The sequence below is a fragment of the Magnolia sinica genome, chromosome 19, assembly GCF_029962835.1.
Source record: "Magnolia sinica isolate HGM2019 chromosome 19, MsV1, whole genome shotgun sequence".
Classification (NCBI taxonomy): Eukaryota; Viridiplantae; Streptophyta; class Magnoliopsida; order Magnoliales; family Magnoliaceae; genus Magnolia; species Magnolia sinica.
In genome coordinates, this window is record NC_080591.1 from 57,026,842 (window position 1) to 57,054,049 (window position 27,208).

The 27,208-nt window shown below is 39.9% G+C and overlaps 1 protein-coding gene across 3 annotated transcripts in view; it reads right to left on the reverse strand.

Annotated features, from left to right (window-relative positions):
* Positions 1–4,333: 4,333 nt before the first annotated feature.
* Positions 4,334–27,208, reverse strand: part of LOC131234836 (5'-3' exoribonuclease 3-like) — a 51,083-nt gene continuing 28,208 nt past the window's right edge. Inside the window, exons 6-24 of one of the 3 annotated variants that reach the window (XM_058231815.1) lie at positions 26,600–26,662; positions 25,383–25,535; positions 24,382–24,552; positions 23,304–23,381; positions 22,847–22,957; positions 21,249–21,314; positions 21,073–21,153; positions 20,845–20,910; positions 20,438–20,533; positions 18,254–18,324; positions 18,033–18,161; positions 17,883–17,959; positions 17,040–17,068; positions 16,839–16,913; positions 16,582–16,739; positions 16,354–16,458; positions 16,016–16,091; positions 4,990–5,063; positions 4,334–4,896 (exon numbers count right to left, since the gene is read on the reverse strand). In XM_058231815.1, the coding sequence (XP_058087798.1) occupies positions 4,383–4,896; positions 4,990–5,063; positions 16,016–16,091; positions 16,354–16,458; positions 16,582–16,739; positions 16,839–16,913; positions 17,040–17,068; positions 17,883–17,959; positions 18,033–18,161; positions 18,254–18,324; positions 20,438–20,533; positions 20,845–20,910; positions 21,073–21,153; positions 21,249–21,314; positions 22,847–22,957; positions 23,304–23,381; positions 24,382–24,552; positions 25,383–25,535; positions 26,600–26,662 (2,193 nt within the window). In that variant the 3' untranslated portion in view covers positions 4,334–4,382. Of the gene's footprint in view, positions 5,064–16,015; positions 16,111–16,353; positions 16,459–16,581; positions 16,740–16,838; positions 16,914–17,039; positions 17,069–17,882; positions 17,960–18,032; positions 18,162–18,253; positions 18,325–20,437; positions 20,534–20,844; positions 20,911–21,072; positions 21,154–21,248; positions 21,315–22,846; positions 22,958–23,303; positions 23,382–24,381; positions 24,553–25,382; positions 25,536–26,599; positions 26,663–27,208 lie in introns of all 3 variants that reach the window. The other 2 variants (XR_009165797.1, XM_058231816.1) reach the window with 2 other exon arrangements.

Consider the following 27,208-nt stretch of genomic DNA (forward strand, 5'->3'; position numbering starts at 1 on the left):
ATCATATGACTAAGTGACAAAACTAGCCCACTGACCAACCCTTACGGATTCTCTCTAACAGCCCCTAACCCAGTTTTATCCAATAAAATTAACCCTCTGATTTCTCTTGGGAGATTGGCCAAAACAAAATAAGCCAAGTTGCCTTGAGAGGCACTACCTAACCGATCCAATCCATCAACCGGGCCATTTACCTCCCTAGGAATGTGACAAAAGGAAAAGGATCCACCGATTCTAAGCTCATCAATCCTCTTACTCCAATGATCCCAAACCCAACTAGGATGAGATTCCCTATTCACAAGATCCACCACAAATCTCAAATCAGATTCCACCACGATCCTGGAGAGCCTCAAACTCCTACACATGAAGAGGCCATACCATATGGAACGTAATTTCGCTCTGTTGCTTGAGACCACCTTGAACCCCACCGAGAAGCCAAAGATGAGGTCTCCGCCTGAGTTCCTGCAAATCCCACCACCATCGGATGGGCCTAGGTTGCCTCTCGCTGACCCGTCAATATTCAGCATGGCCCAACCAACCTACGGCTCGATCCACCTCACCACCTCGAACACCCCACAAACCCCCCCCCCCCCCCCCCATGGAATTTCTAGCCCTCCAAATCTCCCAAATTATGAGGTTGGGCACCAACTTTCTATACTCTACGATATTGTTTCCACCCAACACTACTAGCCACCATTGTTTAAGCCTAGCTTCAATCGAATGGGCCAGAAGGGCCGGGATCCCAAATGAGTCACCGAAAAATTTCCAAACCTTAGAGGCGAGCACTCCGTGGAGGAAGAGGTGGTCTAGATCTTCAATTTTAGGGCAGCGGCCAGGCTCTTCAATGCAGCAAACGCACATAGAGGCCAACTTCACACCTTCAGATTGGATACGCTCATCCACAGCAAAAGCCCCATGAAGCAATCTCCAGAGGAAAGTGGCTATCTTAGGGGGAAGGTTGCCTTGCCAAACTCCATTAGCCCAGCTCCTCCTCTGAGCACCAGATCTACAAACATCCCACGCAGATTTTATTGAGAAACAGCCGGACAGATCCCACGGCCAGAAACAACGGTCCTGATCGCTTTGACCAACCAAATCATAGAATCCTTTGCGAGGATCGTCCATATAATGTTTTAGTGCCAAATAGATACATGAATTGAAAAGATCCAATACAATCAAATTAATGCATCATCTATGATTAACATTGAATCCATGATTAATTAGGATATATGGAGGTTGTTTTACAAGTTTTTCCTTTTATGGATAATACGTTATGTAACAGTGATTCATGGGTTTGAATGGTTTGCCCGTGCTGATTTGATAGTTTAAATTGAAGGTTGCGTGTTTGTACAATTATAAAGACATGATCATGCTCGATCTTTTTATTTATTTTTTCATGATAAAAAATTACATAATATTCACTTTTATTGGAGAATTTATCTTCTATAGCCTATTAGACGGCCTGAATTACTTGAGACGCATGGAACGTCTATATTACATGTGTGATGCTCACATACAGTCCATTGTGTTTTAAGGGCTGCATATATCCAAGCACGCTAGATTGTATGTGGGGTCCAAGGGATTGTAGTTATGGCCCACACAATCATGAGATCTAGACTATTTAAGGCAGTGGCTCACTTTATTTATTTATTTTTATCATCATCAAGGATCCATTGGACTGATGTATAATTAATTGGGAGCGTCCAGCGCGTTGTAGAGTAAATCTGATGTGGTCGTCCTATCTATATAGCATGCGAATCGCTAGAAAATTGGACCATTTTGATTAACCAATATTGATCAGGCCATATCTCACTAATCATATCGGAAGCGGATTGCGTACAATCAGTTAGTGTCGACAACTCGACTGCTTTATGAGATGGATTGGTTGCATTTGATGATATACGTCTAGATCTGAATCGGATTCTACAAGAATTATTTATATTATTTTCAGCGAATCTCATTCGTTTGAGACCAGATTAGGCTGAACTTGAATACTAGCCCAATAAAGTATGCCGAAGACATTTAATGGCTCAGATCTACCAAGGGTCGAATCTAGGAGATCTGATAAAACAGTTCATGGTTCTCGCACTGCGACATCCAAGCTGCCCATTATTTCCAAGTTTGTTTTGGAGATGATATGTGTGGTTCTATTTGTTCTTGCACTTGGGTGAGGCTCAAGCCAAGGTTTTTCTTTAGGGCCTGACTTGCATTGATCTTGGTTCGGACCAACCGCCTATGGACAGCCAACTATTCACACACGTGACAAATATCTCCAAGATTTTGAAAATCTCTTATTTTTAAATTTCTCACTATTTTATCATGGAATGATTTTATTTTTAATGTAAAAACATTTAGAAGTTAAAATAAATTAATTTATAAATATATGTTTGTATTTTATATTTGCATTAAAATTAATAATTATTTTTTAATGTTGTATTTTCAGTGAATTTTATCCAATAATATCTTGGGAAAAACGTTAAAATATGAAATTCTCTTGAGAAAATGGCAATAAGGAGATTTGGCACTGCGGTTAGGAACTACACACTGATTTGTTTGTGATACAAACCTATTTTAGGGTTACAGTTGTTCCATCTGGGAGATTTTGGTGCATGGGTCGTCTACATTGGGGGCCCATCATACCAATGGTTTGGATCACTTGACCAAGGGCTCCACTTGTAGAAAGTCCCAATCTAACCGTACAAACATTTGGCCTGAGGAAGGTATGATTCATCTTTTGCAAAATAGGTCGCACCCAAAAGGCCGCATGGTACACGTGTAATAGATCCTAGCTGTTTTCCAGGTGGGCCCCGCTAGAAATCCATTATCCAACTAGTTCACTAATCAGGTCGGCCTACTCAACTAGAAATGTACTGCTAAAAGTACTAGTAACCGTCCACATTCAACAAACATGTGCAGTCCAACTGATCGTGGTTCAGGTCTGACTTGAAAGTTAGGATATTCACTGAATGGGTGGGCCACCTGATGGACGTCCTAGATCTCCCATACATGCACCCAATTGTCACATCTCATGCAACTTTAAATAGAGCAATGGATTTTTATAGGATAGGGTGCCAACCACCTGACCAGTAAAAATGTAATGGACAATTAAAATGAAAATTAGTTTATGGTCCGAATAAAGAAACTGATGTCAAACAGATAGTAGATCAGGACCATCCAATCAATATAAAGTTGTGGTTATGGACCAGATCAGAGTAGGTACCATGATTTGGACGACCTAATTTGAATTATCGATATGAAACGTTCCACTCAGCCAGAGAATCAAATAACTCCTTGAATTAACATACAAAATGTAGATCCTAGCTGTTTTCCAGGTGGGCCCCGCTAGAAATCCATTATCCAACTAGTTCACTAATCAGGTCGGCCTACTCAACTAGAAATGTACTGCTAAAAGTACTAGTAACCGTCCACATTCAACAAACATGTGCAGTCCAACTGATCGTGGTTCAGGTCTGACTTGAAAGTTAGGATATTCACTGAATGGGTGGGCCACCTGATGGACGTCCTAGATCTCCCATACATGCACCCAATTGTCACATCTCATGCAACTTTAAATAGAGCAATGGATTTTTATAGGATAGGGTGCCAACCACCTGACCAGTAAAAATGTAATGGACAATTAAAATGAAAATTAGTTTATGGTCCGAATAAAGAAACTGATGTCAAACAGATAGTAGATCAGGACCATCCAATCAATATAAAGTTGTGGTTATGGACCAGATCAGAGTAGGTACCATGATTTGGACGACCTAATTTGAATTATCGATATGAAACGTTCCACTCAGCCAGAGAATCAAATAACTCCTTGAATTAACATACAAAATGCTAACTTTCCTTTCATTAAACAAATTGCCAATGGAGTGACATTGTTAGTGCTATTCAAACATGCAACTTTCAAGCATGTCCTTACCATCCGACGGCCCAGATTGACTCATTCTAGTAAGGGTGCTTGAGATACACCATAAAAAAACGGAATCATAATCACCTAGCAACAGTTTTCATTACTTTCCCTCCAAAAATAAAAATAGCAATAAAAGATAAGGGCAGATTTGGTTGAACCAAATATCATGATATTTCATGAAATAGGGTGCAACCAAACACATCCTTAAACCAAAAAAAAACAAAAAAAAACAAAAAACAAAAAACAAAAAACAAAAAACACTGACAGGATCCCCAGAGTAAATGTCTTAACTACCAATGATCACTCAAAACAGAGCCACGAAGGGCGTGTTTGGTTGTACCAAATATCAATATATTTCGTAATTTATCAGTCTTTATCAATCTAATTTAGTGCAAATTTTCATATTTCATGAAAACAAAATGCAAAACACCCTATCCAAGGTCCCCATAGAAAATAACTGTCATAACTACCATCTTCGGCTTGAAGAAGATGGCTCAGAACAGCCTCTTCCTCGACCCCGATAAGTTGGTGATGCTGGAAGCTGAGAAGTGGATCTCCAGTTATCACTCCTGTCGGCCCTCGAGCCATTTCCTGATTCGTTGAAACCACCATTTCTAACCTGAATGCCTCTAACGGGCACCGAAGTCTGACTGAAACTCTGTTCTTCAAAAGACCCATTTCCTCTGCCTCGGACTCGACCATGCAAATCAATGTCAGGTGGAGTATCCTGCTGCCGGCTTCCACTCCCGTGGGTGCACATAGCATTTCTAGGTCGCCCAAAACTGCCGCTTCTCTCTTCAATTCCCCTAGAAGTCTCTGAACTCCAACCGAAATTCGAATTTTCCAAAGACCCTTTTCCTCTGCTGTCATTCCTACCTGACCCTGCCACTTTCCATGTCTCTCGATCCGACGATGGGTCAGATGAACTGGGTTTTCCAATGTTTACTGTTTCCATCGCATACCTTTGCTGATTTTGCAATCTGCAAAGTTTTCAAACAAGTTAAAACCGATATAACTGAATTTCCAATTTCATTATTTCTTGCAAAAGCATCATTTTGAGAAAGAAAATTCACCTATTTTTCCTCGATTGACCACCATTATATTCATGCCAAAGCATTCTTTGTTTTATATCTGCTTCAGTGATTGTCTGGACCAGACAATTTTAGTCCAGTGAAATTTATACAGATGAATTAGATATGAGCAAAATGAAACTACATTAGATAAGAATCCCAAAATCGAGTAAACATATGGTAATTATGGGCTGTGGGGCCCTCTGTAATGTGCAAGTACTATCAGACTATTGGAACAATAAAATTAAGAAGGAAAAAGAAGAAAGAACGATAGAATTTGAGAAAAGAAGAAGAAATACAGGTGCCAGCGCAATGGAGAGCCATTGCACCGCGCGCAACAGAAAAAGTTATAATATCTGACAAAGATCTATTGCGCGGAGCACGGTGTGTATTTTGCACTCACGCAATGAGGGATAGTTGCGCGGAAATGGGGTTTCGCACGTGTGATTGCCTATAAATACCCCTTCCCCCTCTTTATTTGGTTCGAGCACAAACTCCAGAGCTCAAGGACTAGCAGAAATCCAAGATTCTTCCCAGGTATTCCGTGAGGAGAAAGAAGAAGGAAGAGGTGCCTGGAGACATCTATTGCGCCGCGCGCAATGAAGAACCATTAGTCCATTGTGCGGCGCGCAACAGATCTGTTATGCTTGCGTGCGCAATAAAGTTCCAAAGATCGATTCAAAGCTTCTTTCAAACGGCGATTTCTTGATAGTTCTTTCAGAAAGTTGATCAATCCAAGGGTTTTTGGATTAAAGAAAAGACAGAGGACTTCTGAAGAATTACTGAATCTGCACAATGATTCTTTCGTTAAGAGGAGTGCATTCGAAGCTGGAATGCTGGCGAAATTGATATTTGAATTATAACATTTCATTATAATTGTACATTCTATTTCTACCTTGGAATCAAGGGAAAAAATGAGGATGTAAACAAACTTCTGAATCAATAAAATATTTAATGATGATAGTTCTTTACTTTTCCTTTGTTATTATTGAATAAATTCTCCAATCGAGGTACTTTCATTTCTTGTCAAAACACTGACCCATTCATTAGATGCACCCCCAAATGTTACCCAGTTCCCAAAATATAGCTTGATCCATTACTCAGGTGGGTACCAGAGAAGAATGGGGGAGATTGGGGAGGGGGATGCCCACCACAGAAACTTCCAGATAGAATTTGGGGTCTGCTGTGGCGGTGTATACGTCATCCAACCAATTAATTAGGTATATGAATATGATGTCTTATTCTGCAATTTAGACTACATATATTGAGAAATGTGAAGGCGACCATTAAGAAAGATGTGCTTCATGAATACGATGTACCAATAAAGCTTAGAGGTTATTGTGATACAGGCGGACACCCATCCACATATTCAACTTCAGGTTTCTATTTCAGCCTTGGTTTGGAAAGCACGTCATGGTGAAGCAAGAAGCAAACTAATGTTGCGTTTTCTGCTATAAAGGCTGAATATCGATTCGCGATGCTAGCTACATGTGCAAGTGTGTGATTGATATAACTATTGAGAGACTTTGGAGAAAAAGACTACTATCACATTCCCATCAAGAATGGCAATGTTAACTCGATCATGCTGGAATTAAATCTGACATTTCATGCCCATACGAAGGATGTGGTGGTCCTTACCACTTTATTCATTAAAAGGTCATGAGCAAAGAGGTGAGTTGATGTATAGTCTCTATAGTTGGCCGAGTGCAGAATATATTCATCAAAGAACTCAGTGCAGATAAGTTTGATTTCTTCAAAAGAAGTTTAGGAATTATATATGCAACTCGAACTTAACAATGAGTGGGAATGTTGAGAATCCTTGGTAAGTCATAATTTTATTTGGTTACTTAGTTATTAACCATACTTCAATTGAGTCAAATTAAGAAAGTGGTTAAGAAGTTTCCTTCTTAGAGTTGTGGTTTCAATTGGATTGAGAAATGAGAACCATCTTACATATAAAGGCCTATCATAGTACATATACAACAGGATGTTAGAAAGCTCTCTCTCTCTCTCTCTCTCTCTCTCTCTCTCTCTCTCTCTCTCTTATCTACACCCTCCCCTCCTATCTCTTTCTTTATTCTCCATGGATGCCAAGACCCTTCTCTTCATAGCGTTGCCTATGTGATTTTCTACATGGTAAACCTCAATGCACTTTGTTCTCTCAAGGAACTCCTAGTAACATCTCTCTCACAAGACCCACTACCTAAGCAAGTTTCAGATCCATCCAAAGAATTGTTTCTACTGTACGTTTCAATAGATGTTCTCATTTTCATAAGAAAAGGAATGTATGTCGGATAAATGCTTATGAGAGATAATGTTAGGTATGTAAACGAAGCAAAAACAATGAAAGCTTTGAGGAAAATGATTCTCCTTTTCTTTTCTGTATTTGAGACAACCTTGAAGGGTTGAATATATAGAGTTCTACAACAACTATACAAAGTAAAATGATAAATACAAAATCTTCTATTTATACATTGTCTATTTATAGAATCGGCTATACAAGGCAAGGCATGTGGCCTGTCTAACATCCCCCCTTAAACTAATGCGGGTCATCGACAAGTAACAGTTTGCTAACTAAAAATGAGTGGCGTGCAGAAGTAAGGGACTTCGTGAGAATGTCGGCAATCTGATCATGCGAAGCGACATGTGGTAGCGAAATAAGCCAAGACTGAAACTTCTCGCGGATGAAGTGACAGTCAATTTCAATATGCTTTGTCTGTTCATGGAAAACTGGATTAGAGGCAATCTGAATGACACTCAGATCATCTACATGGAGTGGAGTAGGATCTTGTAGATGAACGCCCAAGTCAAAAAGAAGTCCACGTAACTAGATAATCTCACTACAAGCTGCTGACATTGCTCTATACTTGGCCTCCGTGCTTGATTTGGAAACAGTAGCCTGCTTCTTACACTTCCAAGAGATGAGAGAAGTGCCAAGAAAAACATAGTAGCCAGTGGTAGATCTGCGGAAGAGAGTACAATCGGCCCAGTTAGCATCTGAATAAGCACGAAGATCCAGAGAGGCCGTAAAGGAGAAGAACAGAGATCGATCCAGAGTTCCACGTAGGTACCGTAAGATGCGCAATACTGCAGTCGTATGAAGAGTTCGAGAAGCAGAAACAAATTGGCTGACAACTTGGACCGCGTAGGCAATATCAGGACGAGTCATTATTAAGTAAACCAGACTCCCAACCAAACGGCGGTATAATGTAGGATCTGCAAGGAGTTCACCATCGTCACGGTCATATTGAACATTAGTTTCAAGGAAGTTTGAACTGTCTTCTGATCCGTTAAGGAGGCCAAGGCGAGAAGATCTTTAGTATATTTATGCTGGCTGACCAGGATTCCACATATAGAATGCAAAAATTCAAGTCCAAGAAAGTATGTTAGATGACCCAAGTCCTTCATCTTGAAGGATGACTTCAGAACGTCCTTTAATGCCAAAATGCCAGTATCATCGCTACCAGTCAGAAGTAGGTCATCAACATAAACGAGAACAATGACAATTCCATGCTCAGAGGTGCGTAAGAATAAGGATAGATCATGACCACTTTGAGTAAAGCCAGCTCCTATAACAACATCATGAAAACGTTGGAACCATGCCCGAGGGGCCTGTTTGAGACCGTATAGAGCTTTCTTCAGGCGACAGACTTTATCGGCGGGGATTAAAGAACCAGGAGGAGGTTTCAAATATACTGTTTCTTGGAGGTCTCCATGAAGAAAAACATTTTTCACGTCCATCTAAGTGAGTGGCCAAGAGCGAACTGATGATACATCGTTTCCGTGTTCCTATTTGTATCCCTGAGCGACAAGCTGAGCTTTGTATCGATCTAATGATCCGTCAGATTTGAGCTTCACAAAATAAATCCATTTACTGCCAATTAATTGGTGGTCAGGAGGTTGAGTAACAATGTCCCGCGTATGGTTATCATCCAATGCTACAAGTTCTTCTGCCATAGCCTTCTTCCAACGATCATGACTAGCTGCTTGATGGTATAAAGTGGGAATAGATACAGTATCCAGGGTAGTATTCATGGCAGACATAGAGTATATCAAGCGATCAGGCTGTCGATGTTCACGAGTGGAACGACGTACCAAGATAGGATCTGGATCGGTTACAGGTACAGTAGGGAGAGTAGTAGGTGATGGATCCGTACGTGGTCGTCATGAATAAAACTGCAATGGACAAGGAGGTGGACTCGACGCAACCGGAATGTCAAGAAAACTAGTAAGAGCAGGAGATTCTAGTGTGGGCGAAGGAGGACCAGATGAATGGAAAGCAATATGCTCAAGAAAAACAACATGTCGTGATACTCGTACACGACGAGAGACCGAGTCATAGCAACGAAAACTCTTCTGAGTTTCTCCAAATCCCAAATACATACATTTTACTGATTTTGGGAAAAGTTTGTTACGTTCACGTGATGCCAGATGAACATAACATACACAACCAAAAACACGAAATGTGGAATATGTAGGAAGAGAACCGGTGAGAACAAAGTAGGGAGATTTACTATTCAAAACTGTGGTTAACAACCGATTAATCAAGTAGACTGAATGCATCAGAGCTTCCGCCCAGAAGGAATGAGGAACACTCATAGTTGTCATTAAGGTATTGGCAATTTCAACAATATGGTGATTTTTGCATTCAGCCACCCCATTCTGTTGTGGAGTATCAGAACAAGTGGTCTGATGAATAATCCCATAACTCTGAAGATATGTACGAAAATTTGTGGAGAGAGACTCTCCTCCTGAGTCAGAGCGGAGAATTTGAATTTTTACTTGAAATTGAGTGTCTACCATAGAATGAAATATTTTGAATTTTTCAAACACCTGTGACTTAGAGTGCAAAAAGTAAATCCAGGTGTAACGAGTGAAATCATCAATGAATATAACATAATATCGTAGTCCAGAAAGACATAATTGAGAAAGGACCCCAGACATCCGTATGCACCAATTCAAATATAGATGATGATTTTGTAGTACTTAGAGGAAAGGGAATACATTTACTTTTTGAAAGGCATCAGAAAGAACAAGAATAATCTAAATCACTTTTATTAAGATAAATATTCCCTAACATGCTAGAAGAAAAGAGCTGAATCAAACGATCAGAATGTGGATGACCCAGGCGAAAGTGCCAGAGTTTCCACATTTTATTTGCCGAACAAATATCTGAGGAAGAAGGAAGAAGAAACAACGAGCTAGAGTAACGGATGGGTGAAAGTCCAACACGTACAAACATCCATGTCGCCTAACCTTCCCAAGTACCTTCTCCGTTGCCAAATCCTGCACAAAACAACAATTTGGAAGAAAGATGACCAAACAGTTGTTGGATGTAAGTTGACCAACAAAAATTAAATTTGAGGAGAATTTAGGGACATGAAACACATCACGAAGGGTAAACTAGTGATAGTCAGAAGGAGAGAAAGTTAAGGAACCAACGGACTGTATGAGTAGTTTAGTGCCATATGCAGTACAAATAGCCTGATTGCCAGTGTAGGGACGAGTATTGCAGAGATGTGAGACATCACTAGTCATATGGTTTGAAGCACCGGAATCGAAGAACCATGCAGAAGATGAGGTGATACCTGACATACCGGCTGCAGAAAGGGCCTGCACGATCTGCTGGAGCATCGCAGGATTTAAAGGTGAGGAAAGACCTTCAATAGAACCAGTTGATGCACCATCACTAACAGAAGGCTTGGAAGAAATAGTCGCAGAAGTAGCAGAAAGAGCATGACCACGGCCACGACCTCGACCACCACGTCCACGGCCTAATGAGGATGCGTAGGCACGTGAACAACAGTCCTGAATACCATGACTAGTCCTTCGACAATACGTGCACCAATCTTTGCACTGAGCGACGACATGTCCTACTTTGTTACAGCCGCGACAAATTAAAGTAGTGGAACCACGATTTGGTCCAGAGGTGGATACAGTAAGTGTCAGGTCAGATGGTCCCTGAGATATCCCCTGAGAGAGGATCTGCAGTCGTTGTTCCTCAGCTAATAAATCATTAATAACCGAATTCAGTGAAGGAGTTGGGATACAGTTCAGAAGAGCAGCCCTGCAATGCTCAAATTCCGGACGCAGTTTCATAAGAAACTGTCTAACTTGCGCACTCTCGCGCATTGTGTGGAATATTTTAAAGTCATTTGGGAATTCTGGATCCATCATAGCCATCTCTATCCAAATTGTAACCATTTTAGAGTAGAAAGTTTGAATACTTTTGTCACCCTGAGTAAGGTGAACCAAATCTTGTTCCCGGTATAACCGAGCCGCATTACTCTGTTGATATATTGTCTGAAGATGATCCCACATAGCCTTAACAGTGCGATGTGGCGTGAGGCCAACAGCTATTGATCGATTGACCGAATCAAGAATCCAGGTAATAATCCGTCTATTTTTCATTTCCCAATCAGCCATTTTGTCGGCATCGGTGGAAGCGGGGATAGTAACAGATCCATCAATTACTCCCCACAAACCTCGACCCTTGAGAAAACTTTGAAAGTGGATGGCCCATAGATTGTAGTTGGTGCCATCGAAACTACATCGTGGGGCCTCTGTACGGTAGTCTTTATCCATAGATAGGACGAGATAAAAAAACGATGCTAAAGAAGAAAGTACCTTGTAGCCACAGACCAGAACAGCAACTAGCAAAAGAGCAATAGACCGACAGATCAGGACGTGCAGATGATGCAACAGATCAGGGTATGTTACAGGAGATGATGCAGATGCAGCAGGATAAGAAGAGGGAGTAGGGATTGGATGTAGCAAAAGATAATGCAGTAGGTGCATGCGCAGGGACTTGTAGTAGGGGATGATCGGACGAGCAAGGACGAGCTTCGTGAGGGCTGGATCTGACAGATGGTGGTGCCGGTGATGAAGAAGATGCCGGATTAGGATCGGTATTGCTCTGATACCATGTAAACAAAGCAAAAACAATAAAGGCTTTGAGGAAAATGATTCTCCTTTTCTTTTCTGTATTTGAGACAACTCTGAAGGGTTGAACTTATAGAGTTCTACAATGACTATACAAGGTAAAATGATAAATACAAAATCTTCTATTTATACATTGTCTATCTATAGAATCGGCTATACAAGGCAAGGCATGTGGCTTGTCCAACAAGGTAGGCAGCGCTAGCTGAATTGCGGCATTGGGAAATCACACAAATTTAGACAAGACTGAATCCACCATGACCTTAAGTCTAAGTATTAGTCAAAGCTAGTGCATGATCAAGTTGATCTAATCTGGGCATGATGGTGTTCCAGACAAGAGACTACATGCATCCTCCAATGAAAGTCCTCAACCAAGCCTAAAAAACAAGAACCTACATTCGGTGAAGAAAATGTCTATGAGAGAAAATGTTAGGTAGACAGCTTGGCTAGCTGAATTGTGGCATGGGGAAATCAAACACCGGTTTGGACAAGATTGAGTCCCACCATGACCTCAAGTCTAAGGATTAGTCAAAGCTAGAGCATTATCAAGTCGATTTGATCTAGGCATGATAGGTGTCCTAGACCAAAGACAACATGCAATCCTCCAATGAAAGTCCTTAACCAAGCCTAAAACAAAGAACCTGAATTCAGTGAACACTTACACTCGTAAGTATGGTAGAGCCAAGGCATATCTAATCCGATGGTGGAGACCTTCCATCCCAACTCATCGTTGGTTCCTTCATACAGGATGACTAATGAACCTTTCATAGATTGTACAAATCCGCTACTATGGTAAGGAATTTAAGGTACCATGAAACACAACTCTCCCTTGGCTACTGGTCGTTGTCCAAACTCATCCTCCCCTAAGACAACTAGAGGAATCCCTCACAATAACCCACAAAATAATAGATAGATTAGGTTTCCCAGCCTGATTTAATCATGTTTGTGATGCAGGTTGTATTCACGAGCTTGGACTGGAAAAGGGTACTAAAAGCATGGATTTAACGGTCTGAAGGCACCAAGGCAAGCGACGGACCCTAGGAGACCAAGATCGACAGATTTGCACACCAAGGATCCAAGAAAATCGAGAAATTGAAGCTCAAGTGGCATGAAAAGTGTCCAGAATGCAAGATCATAGGGTTCCCACCATCTGATCAGTTTGAAACTTCATGTGGCCTGAGGACCATAAAGTAACCGTACACGTCAAATTTCAGCCATTGGATCTCTCTGGAAGTGGCCCAACGGATAAATCAGTCCCTTTAATCATTATGTGGGGCCCGCCTGATATCTGGATATGCTTCAAAATTGGTCTAGACAGTCTAAATGATATAACAGAATGGATGGACGGAACGGATTTTTCACGAACATCTCCGTGAGACCCTTGTGTACAATTTGTGTGCACGGTGCACAAGTGCACCGGCCGTGCACTGATGTCCGGTCAAACCATGGACTGACCCGCAGTCCGTTTTCTTTTAAGAAACAGCGTCCGACGCTATTTGCGCCGGGAGATCGTTGTGGGCCCCACTCGCTCCTCAGTTCGACGATCCAAACCGTCCACTTGTCGTGGGAGATGGCCAAGAACAACGCCTAGGTGTCCTTTTTCCACCATGCAAGCATCTTCACGATCCCAGCCGCTCAAACGCAGGAATGGACGGTGGGAATGAAGATCGCATGGGCCACACCGAATCTAACATAAAACCAGCCGAATCTAACTGGTTTTTCAACGGAAATCTAATGGTCGGCGTGGATTTATCCATCACCGTCAATCTTGGACCCCCCTGCCATCACAGCGCGTAAACCGGCGACTCTGTTCGCAACAGGAGGCTGCGGTCGTCTCTGGTGGGCCACCATCATCAAACCTCTCGTTGATCCAAGCCATTCGGATGGAGCAGGAGCGGAAACCGACCGTGCAAAGGAATTTTCTCGGAGATATCCGCGGTAAAGCATCACCGAACACGTTCTTCTTCCGGCTGCGAATCTTTACTGCGTAGGCTCTTTCTGCGTAAACCGAGAGTCCGGCTCCGTTGCAAACGGACTGCGAAGAAGAATTCGGGGCTCGACTCAGCTATCAGGGCCGGAATCCTATAAAGGAAGGGGAGGAGCAAGGCAAGAGGGAAGGGGAGGAAAACGGGGATCAAAAGGGAGGACGACTGGAGTGTGAAGAGGAGCAGCTACGTTTCGGGTTTGGTTTTGGTTTGCCAGGAAGAAAGGAAGAAACGTGAAGACGTTTCTTCTGCTGGAGTGGACGTGAGAGCTGGCAGCGTGGAGACTCTTTTGAAGGGGTGCTCGGTTCTGTTTTTTTCTTCTTCTTGTCCTTTTTATTTCTATTTTTTTTTTTAAGATTTAGCCCATATCATGTGTGGCTAAACCTCTTAGCTAGGGCTAAGAGGTGAAGCCTGTAGCGAGATGGGAGACACTACCTCATGCGTTTAATTTGAATTTCTGAATTGAACTTGGTTTTAAGTTGATTATTAAAAGAATATTTTCTCAGTCTTTAATGGTCTGTTGTGACTGAAATTACAATGGGTTTGCAATGGCTTTGAATATTTCTTTTTCTCTTTTGATGTTTATGACGTCAGGAGGCCCTGTTGTTCATCATTGTTCCATGGGCATGGTAGGATGATAGTACTCTTCCTGACATTCACACATCACTCAGATTGGCTGTGAATTGGTTTGATTTTGTTGTTTGCTTTGTCTCATGGGCATGGTTTTGTGATGGAATCCATTCTAATTCATATACATTTCATCTTTTGAAAACCAGATCAAGTAAGTTCAGTTTGAATCCCATAATCCTTGATGCAGGCATAAGATCTCCCTGATCTCTACAAGTGGATCCTCTGAAACCCTAGTTTCATTCCTCTGAATTCCTTAAAGTTTTAGATAATTATTCCACAATTATTTCTTAAATTCTATTTGGTTTAGATCATATCTTAGTCTAGTTCTATTTCTACCTAGTTTCAGGAAACGTACAAGTTTTAGTCCCTGTGGATTCGACTTCGGTCTTACCGAGTTTATTACTACATCACAACCCTATACTTGGGGAGTGAAAACCTAAGACAACTAGAGGAATCCCTCACAATAACCCACAAAATAATAGATAGATTAGGTTTCCCACATATTTAATTATGGCATACAAGGTGGACACCAAATAAATGTGGCTATCAAGGTACATGATCAAGACAATCATTTCTCGCTTTCTGGGGCACACAAAACTAACATCTTTGCCTCTAAGGCCAAAGAGTACAGCTCTACTCCTTGCAGTAGTGACACAAGGATCCGAAAACCTTTGGAAGGAGAAGTGATCTTGTGCTTTTCCTTCCTCATTTCTCCTAGAAGGACAATGTAAGACCCTCGTAAGATTTTGATGACACTATCAAGGAGATCAAGTTCCTTTCCATCTCAATTCCACGATCAAGCAACGAAGATGAAGGAGATTGCTTGAAAGCCACTATGCCACATTCCCCTCCATCTTCTTCTTCATAATCTAACTTCTCATTTTCTTTTCTTTTTTGCTTTTGTTTTTTGTGACCTTTTGGGTTCAATGAACCAATTGACGAAATTCCGACTAGGGATTTCATTCTCCTTGAGTAGAGACCGCAATATGGTAAGTGGAGTAGGGTGTTTGTTGGGATTTTGGTGAAAAGACCTTACCTGAGTCAAATTTTCGAAAATCAAGAGAATCATTACTTTTGATTTTTGGGCCATAAACAAGGATTTTAGCCTCTACTTGAACCATACACAAAAAAGGGCTACATTGACACTATATTGAAAAAACTAGCTCTATATGTGGGGCTTTGTCCCTACACTGACACATGGTTAAAAAGAAAATGATCAGCAGTCCACATTCAAAGGCCGATATCAGATGATTTGGATTTTTGTATCATTCTTTGGCTTCAACCCATTTATAATGTGCAAATGAAGAAGCTGAACTAGACTGATATGTGTGCATCCCAAACTTACACTGCAGGAATCATCACCAATTAAGAATCGAGAATATTCTATCTAATATGAAGTTTATGATAAAATATAATGAAGAACAAAATAAGTAGAAAATGACTTTTAGACAACTTATAGCAAAACATAAGAATACCTTTTCAGGCATTGTAACATTTTTAGGTAGCTCAGGAATATGATTATCAAACAGTGGGTTCTCGAACATTGCACATCTGCATCGAAGTAAATATTCTATCAAAACATAAATAATAATAAACAAAAGAAAAAAATTCCTTAGATATTATTTCCCTGCACAGGGCAGCCCAACGTCAATGCACACAGAGAGCTGAGTGACAATCCAGCATGTATTTCCAAATTCATGGGATTTCAAATGCCATTTAGAAATGTGTTTGGCTTCCTGCATATCGCCTTGGATGATGGGAGATGTGTGCGCCAATTCATTATGCACACTCAAGCTGACAGAAGGAAACTTACACAACATCATTCTTCATACTGTATTCCATCCCCTTCACAAGAGAGCTGCAATCATCCATGCATGATTGCTCATCACATCTCATAAGAAAACCATTCAAGCCACCGCTACAAGGAAACATCAATGTAATGTAAGTAACACGTCCAATATGCAATAAGTGGGTGTGTGCCTTAGAAAAGAAAAATCATGCTTGGCATGCAAACATAATGTACACAATGCTGGCAAGAAACCTTTTCTCACTGTCAATGGTCATTTTGTTTAAGATCTGCTCATGCCCTGATTCACGCACACATCGGCAACAAAGAGAAGAAACTTGCAATCCTAAATCATGACTGGCCTGAACAAAAATCATTTCATGTGCCACAGTATTCCTTCGAACTTCTTCATCCTACAATGGTTGGAGAAGATAAAACACAATGTCAATATCAAGTACTGACAAAAGGTTCGTGTAGGGTAATACCAACTTCTGAATTGCCGTTAGTCATACTTTTAGTTTGTTTTCTAGTTTCTCAATCTCCAGAAGAAGGCGTTTCACATCAATAAATTTCAGCAGTGACTTAGCCTGTAAGAAGTAAATTTCATAAGGATTCTTAAAGTCCAAATGTTTATGATTGATACCCACGTGAATGAATTAATAACTTTAAAGATTGCATTCATAAACATGTGACTTTAGTCAAATGCCACGTACCCGCTCTCCATCCGTGTCAACTTCGAAATCTGATCCATGCAAGATATTCAAGATGTTAATTACTTTAGGTGTATGGCACATATATACAATGCACGTGGAGTGAGGAGAATATAGAAAAAGAGAAAGGGGAGATATTCAGAGAGGAGGGAGACAGGCAGGGGAAATGTGTGGTAATGGGCTTGTCCATAACACGTTTTATCATAGAATGTAAAACACCCGAACTCTGTGGGGCCCACCATGTTTTGTGTGAAATCGAGGGAAGAACCCTTATGCTTGCACTGTACATCAAAATATCAGCCCGATAAAAGACTGAAATGGTCCCCACCAATGGAAAGAGTGTAAATTTGTGCCTAAAACCTCCTAGTTCACGCATTGTGGCGTGCTTGAGTTTTATTCTGATCTCTGTATCTCCACTTCTTCCTGGTGATTCACACCTGATGAAGGGTTTGATGAAAGATAAACACCATGATGGCCGCATGCACAAACCTATGGTTGGCATTCCCACTGTTACCTGTGTTGAGGCCCAGCTGAGCTATAAATGTCTGATTTTTTGCTGCAGGGCCTGGGATCTAGGAAAGCACCTGATGGACAGAGTGGATTTTGCATAGGCAACATGGTGGGCCCACATAGCTTTAATGTTATACACGCTGCAATGCATGCCATCCTTTGTACAGTAAAATCTCAATTGTTCCCTCCCAACCAGCTACATTTTTATGACGAATTTAGCCTCGCTCAACCAATGTTGTGAGGATTAAATGTCAGAGTAAAATTGTCCAACGGTATTGGCGTTATATATAGTAGAGATAACTAGTAAACTTCAGTGATTTTTTTTGAGGGTCTTACCAGTGGGGTAAAAGTCTATGATATTTGATTCTGAACAAGTCATTAGATTCCTGTATGCTTCTGGAACTGCATGGGCACTGCACCAGAAGATGTTTAGTCATGTCTAATGAAACACAGAAGAATAGAAGAATCCCATAAATGGATGCTTACCTTCTTGGTGAAAGGATGGCCATAAGCTGAGCTAACGGTTTTAATGGAGCTCCCAGCTGAAAGTTTATCCGTGATCCATCAAAGCCCTTGAAATCGGAAGCAAATGGACCAAAATGATGATTGTAAGACCTGAAAGCCCAATATCCAACTTCTTTAAACTGGACAACAGATGAGAAATCTAATCGATGTCTAGGAGAGCTCCATTCAACAACCTATCTTACCAGCTCCACGAGCAAACTCCTTCAAAATAACAGTGTAGTACCCAACATAGGCCTTCCACATATTTTTGGACCTATAAATCAAAATGCAGAAAATTGAAGCAATGAAATCAGACAATGTTAATCAAGGGCTACCACCAACATCCAACAAGCTGATATAGCATTGGGATGGAATAACTATATTAGCTACATAGCAGCGACAAGGACAATGTTTCAATGATGAAAGCTAATCTACCATAAAATTCTCCTAAATTGAGAAGAAACAGACCACAATCAGTAACACTTTTTTATTGAAATTGGAGGTTTTAGATAGGGAAAAAAAAACTATAGATGATAGAGTACTTTATAAAACACGTTTGGTTATATTTAGGTTTCGTAAGCTAGGAGGTAGGTGTGCCCACATGCCAAATGGTCAGTAAGTTGGGGTTGCCAGTCAATAGGTACAATGCTAAATAACAACCCAGCACAATTCCCCAACTCGACTCAAACTTGGCCGAGTCAGCTCGACTTGACTAGATTTCAAGCCAAGTTGCTGGGAAACTCGAATTGCACTCTGAGACTCTTTGAGTCAACTCGACATGACTTGGTGTGACTCGAACCGAGCCTCTCGGTTCCTGAGTGGACATTTCATTAAAAACAAAGAAAGCAGGTAAGTGTTTCATACACCCAACATTACCTAAGGAAAGCAATGCCCTTCACTGATGAGGCATCCATGCTATTGGTACTTTGAGTTATGTCCTATTTTACTAACAATAAATTCAACTATTTTAAATATTTATTTACATTCCCAATATTTTCAATTTAGGATAACTAAATATTGAAATGATTCGGGTCAAGTCTTTGAGGCAACCCAACGCAGAAGAACTTCGAGCTGAGTTTAGGGGTTTTTGAACTATGGTTGGAGGCCACAAACAGCTTGTGAAATTAGTTGCCCACTCAACAACAAGGAGTTTGCTTCATCGTAATATGACTGCTAGATGGGATAATTGTCGAGATGCATATATTTGAACAAGAGTCATTTCTGTACTACAAAACATAATATTTTTATTGATGTGACCATTTTTGCCTGTTATTTATGAAATAAAACACAATAGGTGTCTATTATTCTCAAGCCCCAAAGTTCTCTCCATCCTATTATGTTGTTCAATGCAGTTTCGAAGCATGAAAGCGTGAGTGTTTTTTTTTTTCATAAGCTTTTATTCAATTTGGACGTCTTGTAAGCATTTGGATAAGGAGTAAAGAGTAATTTGTTTATCTATCTATATATCGACATGATATAGGGCACAGGGACATTAGCAATATCCCCAATGCTTTTAAATGATTCGTTGAATCATTGGCGGGGATGTCAGCAATGATCCCAATGGTATTAAATGACTCATGGAATGGCCAAACAAGACTTCAAATGGTTGAACCTATAGTTGCACAAAGCATGAAGTCAAGCTGCAATAGATTGAGGTGCCGGAGCAAGGAAGCACCTGTTTCAAAATGTTAGTAAATATAAACAACTAGGAAGCAAAAAAAGCGCGAGTACGAGTCTGAAGCACAAATTGTAGCGGTGTGTGATGAGTCGACGAACAGGATCAACGGATCAACAAACCCTGGCATTTGATCACAAAATAAAACAAGGGAAGAAAAGGGAGAAGGGAATTCAAGTAACATCAGCTAGTATTTGGATTGAAAATTACAATCCATACACCCACCCAAATTCAAGAGAAGGGGCTCCCAAGCATCTTGCTCCATGAAATAAAATTTTAATCAAATTCAAGCCAAAAGTTCTTTACAACTACTGATGAAAATAGTGATGCCAATCATCCATTATTCCAAGCACCATATGAATAAGTTGCAGTACAAAAATGTTGGACCTACATATACAATACATTGGGATGGCCCCACAGAAGTGCACGCAAAACCTATTTGTATTGGTCAATGAGAATTGTTCTCTGTTGGGTCAGCACACAGTAAGTGATCACCATTTGATTGAGAAATCAAGCCAATTGCAGCAGGATGTTGGCAAAAGAAGCAGAACAGAACAACATTATTTCGAATTCTAACGTGAATGCATCAAAAGGAACACCAATGCACATGACAGAAATGAATGGAACTTCTAACTGCTAAAAAAATCACAGTGAACGAACAGTACAATAATTCAAGGTACCAATGTCCAAATATCAAGGCAGCTTAACATACGATTTCTTCCCGTTTGCTTTCAATTTCATCAGGCTTTTCTACAGAAAATTTCTCCTTATAATATTGAGCTTTCCAACCTTCAGAACCAAGATTGACCTGTAGCAAAGACTTACAAACCCATGATCCATTAAGAGAAACAGAAGACAGTTCTAGCTTTCATGAATTAAAAATCTCATATTACAACCAATACACCACATCGAAAGGGGGCCTAGTTGAACGGGTAGAATCAGCCAATGTAAGAAATTTATGTGATCCAAACCATCCATCATTCCAAAAGATCAGCCCCACATATACAGTATATTGGGATGGGCTGACCTAGGACAATTAAGTAATGCAATTTTCCTGATATCAGGCATTGTATGATTCTTCATATGCATGCAACCCACCTGAAACCAAACGAAACTAACCTTATCTGATTTCTGTTGATGCAATTCCTTTAACTTTCGTATGAATTCCTTGGTGTACTTATAATACTAGAAAACAGGAAAAAGAATCATGTGAATACAATTAATAAGTTAGAACACATCTCTAAAACAATATCTACAGCCAGACTGATAACTGTTTCACAATGATGTGCTGGTCAATATACAATGCAGGAACCAAAACTTGTAAGATCAAGACAGAGACAGACGTACATCAGTTATGGAACATCTGAAACTTGAAAGACCATTAAACTCCACTGAACGGGCATTTGGTTGGTGTTTTGAGTCTTCTTCCTGTATGAGAATGTATTGCAACATTATTTCTGTGACACCATAAATGAAAGGGAATGGTCTAATAGCATGGCGGGTGAAGGATATCCAATCCTCACCACATTATCCAAATCTTCTTCACCCATGGCTTCAAGTGTCTCATGCAGGATCCGATCGAACTTACGCTGCAACACCCAAAAGAGAAAAAAAGCATGGATGACCCAAACTGTTCAAGAAAAAGTCTTTTAGCAAGAATGGGGTTATGTGGTACTGTAACTATAGAAGTTCTACAAGAAACTATAAGAAGATTCGGAAGTAAATGACAGATGGTAATTTTTCTTTTTTCTTTTTTTAAAATCTATCTTTTGAGCTTTACATTGTGGGTTGAAGTGATGCCTTCCATGTCCAAAAGTCTGGGAGGACCCAATTCCACATAGAGTTCAAGCATTCACAAGGACTGCAATTGCAAATAAAATTTTCACCCTACATGTACCAAAAAAGTGGCCCAGTTCTCCTAATATGTGTGTTCGATGTCAAATTGTAATTTCTGCATTGCACTGTCGCACAAGATATGTGGGACCACTACTTTGAGCATGTTGGTATGAGGTGGATGCTAAATGTGTTTATTAAAGATGAGATCAGAGGGTGTAGGTTACAATCGCAATAAATGGAGTGTTTTGAATATAATGACTCCCTTGGCTATCCTATTACGACTGTTGAAGGAGAGAAATAGTAGGACATTTGGTCAAAGAAACTTGCCTGTGGGACTGATTAAATGGCAAAATTACCTTGATGGTTACAAATTGAGATCTATTTAATCTTCAGGGTAATGACCTATATGGAGATTTTAACAAAGTGGAAACCCAGTTTTAAAGATGAAGGCAAAAATCAAAATTTTTGAAAAGAAAATTGCCTAATTCTACTGAATTTGTTCTACCAGATCAAACTATCATTATAGGGTAGACAGTAATAGATCACCACTCGTTCTGCTACAGTTGGAATCCAATAAATTTTGGACCCAATTACTTATAAATGCAATGTGTCATTTCCAAAAAAGATTGACATTGTATTATTTCTATCAGTCACAGTTCTAAACCTCAGCCTCGGCGAGATTTCAAGCCAAGTGTGCATGAAAATCAGTTGCAGGCATTACTTGGCCTCAACCCTCTCTGAATAGACTGAATCAACTCAATGAGTACATTGCCTTAACTCTCCGTAACTTGATGAGTCTACTTGATCACTCCATCGGCTTAACTCAACATGCGACTCGAAGCAAGTTAGTTGCTTGATATGAGTCTACTTGATGACTCCATCGGCTTAACTCCCGACAAGACCTCTAGTAGAGGTAGCACCATCTCTCACTAACAAGAACTGCAATAAATATGCATCTTTTTCCATTATTTTTATATTTTAGCTATACACACAACATTAATTTAATTTTAAAAAATCAAGTTGAGTCAATTAAAGACTCATCCTAGTCTTCAAGTCAACCCGACCTGGCTAAACATACATCGAGTCAAGTAGAGTTTTTGAAATATGCTATCAGTAACAAAAAATTTAAACACATAAATTAGTGCCAGAACACAACACTCCAAGTTCCAACAAAATAGATGAATTGGATAACACAAGGCATCAAAACAGGAGTGCCAAACATGAATCAGCAAAACTAAAATGCAAAAACACACATCATGCAAAAAGATCTGCATATATGGTATACCTTCTGTATCTCTGATCTTTTCTTGAAAATTTTGTCTTCATAAGAACCAACAGCAAGGATAAGCTGTTCTAGTCTTTCAAAATTTATATAGGCAGCATACTCATCTTGCAACTGACCATGAACAGAAGTAATATCAATCAGTATTTTCAACTACTTGAAATCAATTGCATATAGTCCATTAACATTCCATGCCAGAGCACAGAATGGGTGAAAATGTAAAAGTATGCCCATTCAAACAGTGCCACCAAGCATCATAAAAAAGGATTGGAAAGTGCAGAAACCAGATGCAGCATTGAGTGAATGGCAAACTGGTGTGAAATAGAAAGTGGGCTCACTACAGTAAATGGCCAAATTGACCAGATAGGATATTTCAGCAACTGTCCCTACTGCTCAATGCAAATATAGTCATTATCATGCGCGCCTATAACTACAAAGCAGATACAGATCAGTATTTTACTCGGCGTGTATCGATGAGATATCCACCCATGCTTTTGAACTCCTGTTTGTAAACAGCCATTAGCAAATCCATAGCACCCTAAACAATGCAACACAGCATGCCGTTAAATATTCATGAAAAAGGTAAAGAAGAGGAGAAAGTTGACAAATTCAACATTTGACCTAAGTCAGCTGCTTGCCATTTTTCTGCATTTCCACCGTGAAATAATAATTTGAAAGGTTTGCTCGACTACATTCCAATGTATTGCAATGTGATACGTTGGGACTTTAGTCTTTGAATATAGATCGTCTTCTAAGAATCAAAACTGTTTACTCGATGAGTCCCAACTCGTATGGTGGACAGAAAATAAATAAAATATCTTAAACTGGATTATTTCAACCAATTGAAATTTGGCTCTTTTGCTTTCCAAATGGACAGTCACCATAACCCTTGTGTAATCAAGGGGTTGAAACTATTTCGATCTTATAAATTTTTGGGCATCCCCATCCGAGGGAGCCCTATCACATAAATGATCTAGAGTAATTGAAAGAACCCCAATTCCGATGCATAAAGTCCTGAAATATCATATTGCAATACATCGGGCTGTATTCGAGGAAACCTCGCAATTTCATTCATTTTTAACCTCATGAGCAATGTTGAGCGCATTTATTCAATACACGGAGCTGCTGATTTAGAGATCCCCACCTGATAAAGCATGCCTTCTTTCTTTCAATTGGATTATTTTTGCTTCCTCTTAACAGTTAATGTACTTCATACATGCCTGGCCCACTTGATGAAGGTATTGACTAGAATTTTTAAAGAAGCAATCTAAGCAGCGGAGATCGCTTAAAGAGCAGCTCAGCTATATTTACACACATCTAAGCAGCGGAGATCGCTTAAAGTGCAATTAATAAGTTGTATGTGCACTTAAGCAATTGCAGTTGGCATTTCACGAAAGGCATTACACCCAACCTAATCCGCAAGGAACTTCTATACAGGCCCTTATATGAGAACTTGGTACATTAAGAATAGACGTTCAAAATTCTTCTTCAAAATGCATTAGTACCAAAAAAATGTAACTACAGGCTAATATACATACCTCATGAGTTCCCAACAAAGCAAGCTTAGGCACAAAATCATTTCCCAAGAAGAAAGACAGGAAGATGAAATCGTCTATGATTCGCTCAAAATTTATCAAGAAATCTTTGGGAGGTTCAGCAATTGTCATGTCGAGTTCCAAATATTCTCTTAATGTCCAAATATTCAAGAACTGCCGAAATGTAAAAAACATGTCAATAAAGAACGACACTAAAGAGTTCACACTCGCATTCAAAATTAGATGAATTTAGGGTTATGAGGCTCCCAATTCTATACTTGGAGTGGGCCATGGTGATCCAACTTGTTATCTAATGGGCAGGCAGTGTAGGGATGTACCAAAAAACTCCCTGATTGGAGCATCCAATACCTTTGGCTTTTGGTGTTTTTCCTACTAAGGGCATGTTTGGATTGGGGAAAAACAAAGAGAAAGGAAAAGAAAAGTGTAATGATTTTCTAGTGATGGATTCACAAGGATTCCATGGGACTTTGATACATGGATTCCATTTTTGAGAATCTTGGTTGGGTGGCAAGTGGAAATCTCATTTTTGTGAGACAATGCTCACCCGTATCTTGAGCTGGGAAAATTGACTATTAAAAAATGTAGCAATTTGCTATGCTGGTGGTACAATTTTGCTATCAAAACATTGTGAACTGTCCCATCATGGGAAAAGTGCTTCCTTTCCTCTTCTTTTCTTCTTTTCTTCTGTTTTCCTTTAATCCAAACATGCCTAGATGTCAATAGTCAATGTACACATTTTTCTTATATGTGTATTAGGTTAGAGTTCAAAAAGTCACAAACTTCCAATCTGGGAGACATTTAGGGAAATACCCATACATTTGAGGCCCACAATACCGAAAATCAGAGGGTTTGGGCGCCTCATCAAATGATACACATCACATGTAATATTTTTTTTTTTGAAAGTTATAGGAAGAATGAAGCAATGGTATTGTGAGAGAGAGAGAGAGAGAGAGAGAGAGAGAGAGAGAGAAAGAGAGAGAGACCTGATATGGCGTCTTAGCTAACGAAGCACTATCTTTGGACTGACGGAGATTAATAAACCACTCTCTTGATCTTATAGAATATACATTCTGCTTAGGAAGAGATGTTTTGGGGGACAATATGAAGCTTGCTTCCTGCTCCCTGGCAGCCGCATCCTGGTGTATCAATAGTAAAAAAACAATAAACACTCAGGGTTCGCAATAATTCATCTCTAAGAATCCATACCAAATATATCTTTGCAACATGGGTTTCCATAATTTCATGCTCTTGTTGATTTTTCCAGATCTTTTTACTTCTTTCTAATTTCAAAATTTTTTGAATGATTTTGGAACTTGTCCAATACAAGATAAGTCGTATCGGCATCTGCAATACAACTCATTCTTGTACCTTAGCAAGTCGCACTCTGAAACTTAGACCTTGAATTATCAATGAGGGCGTGTCCATATTGGCAGATCAAAATCCAGTCCATAATGGAATTGGATTTGGCACTATCAGATTTCAATACTGGTACCATATACAAATTGGCAGATCAATATCCAGTTCGATTGGGATATCCCATGGGGTCCTGTCAGGTCTAATTTCAAGCACGAATTAGGATATAGAACGGCTTTCAATTCAGAAAGGTTAAGGTCTAGAACCGAATTACAATCCCATGCCAAAAGATTGCCTATGTATAATTTAAATAATAAATATAATTAAATAAAGAGAAAAACAAAAAAATAAACATAAATTGTATATACGATTACCCAATAGGTAGCCAAGTCGTTGACCTGATCCCGATCAGATTTATGATCGGATCAGATTCTGTGGACCTAAATCTGACCCAATTAGTAAATATGATTAGATTGGGTCAGACAGTTCGGGTACAAATGCTTCCGCTTTCACATCCTCCGATTAGCAGATGTCTAAACAGACCTTTAACAAAGAAACCAAGCACTGAGTTATATCAGAAGGTTGTAATTATGGTTAGTGGTTTGTTCCAAACCAATTTCCCTAAGCCATTAGTTTGCATCACTTGCCTACTTGGTCCTCCTAACAAATAGCAAAAATTTTTGACATTATGTGAAGCTTTTGCTTGCTTAAAGAAGAAAAAAGGACATGCAACCCACCAAACTTTAATGTAAACTAGTCACAAAAAATTTGGTTACTCGACATTGCTTACAAACTAGTTTTCACTTCAACATAAGAAAGTTTCTTAAAGAGTAAACACTAAACTCACCTCCCCCAATATAGAGAAATGAACTTCATGTGTGGCTAAAGCCAACATTAAAAGATCCGTGTCCTGCAAGCCAGAAAATTCAGAACTTCATCAGTGAAGAGAGTAATCGCAACTGAAACTAATAACCCATCAAATAATGAGGCGCTCTCTAGTGGTAACAGTACCACCGAAAGCTTACATTTTAACAGGCAAATGTGTGGTCCAGTGAAGAGGCTGAGTGTCTGAGTCACTCTGAAGGACTTTAGCCTCATTAGCAACCCTTACACGATTATTGATAAAATCATAGTGTAGAGGCTCCGCAAGGTGCTTCCAAAGGTTATCTTGACTTCCCAAAGTGCTTTCATATCCGGGAGGCAAATTCTAGATAATGCTCCGGTAGCTCATGAGTGTATTGACTCGTGCCATTGGGGTGGTGTTGAAGGCAATGCTTCCAAGCTTGATTTGGAGAAAGCTTATGATCATGTTGACTAAAAATTTCTTGAATTAGTGTTTCTACATTTGGGTTTTGGGTCTCAATGGAGAAAAGGGGTCCATCCTTGTGTCTAATCTACAATATTCTCCATCCTCATTAATGGTTTCCCCTTTGGCTTCTTTAGAGCTTCAAGGGGC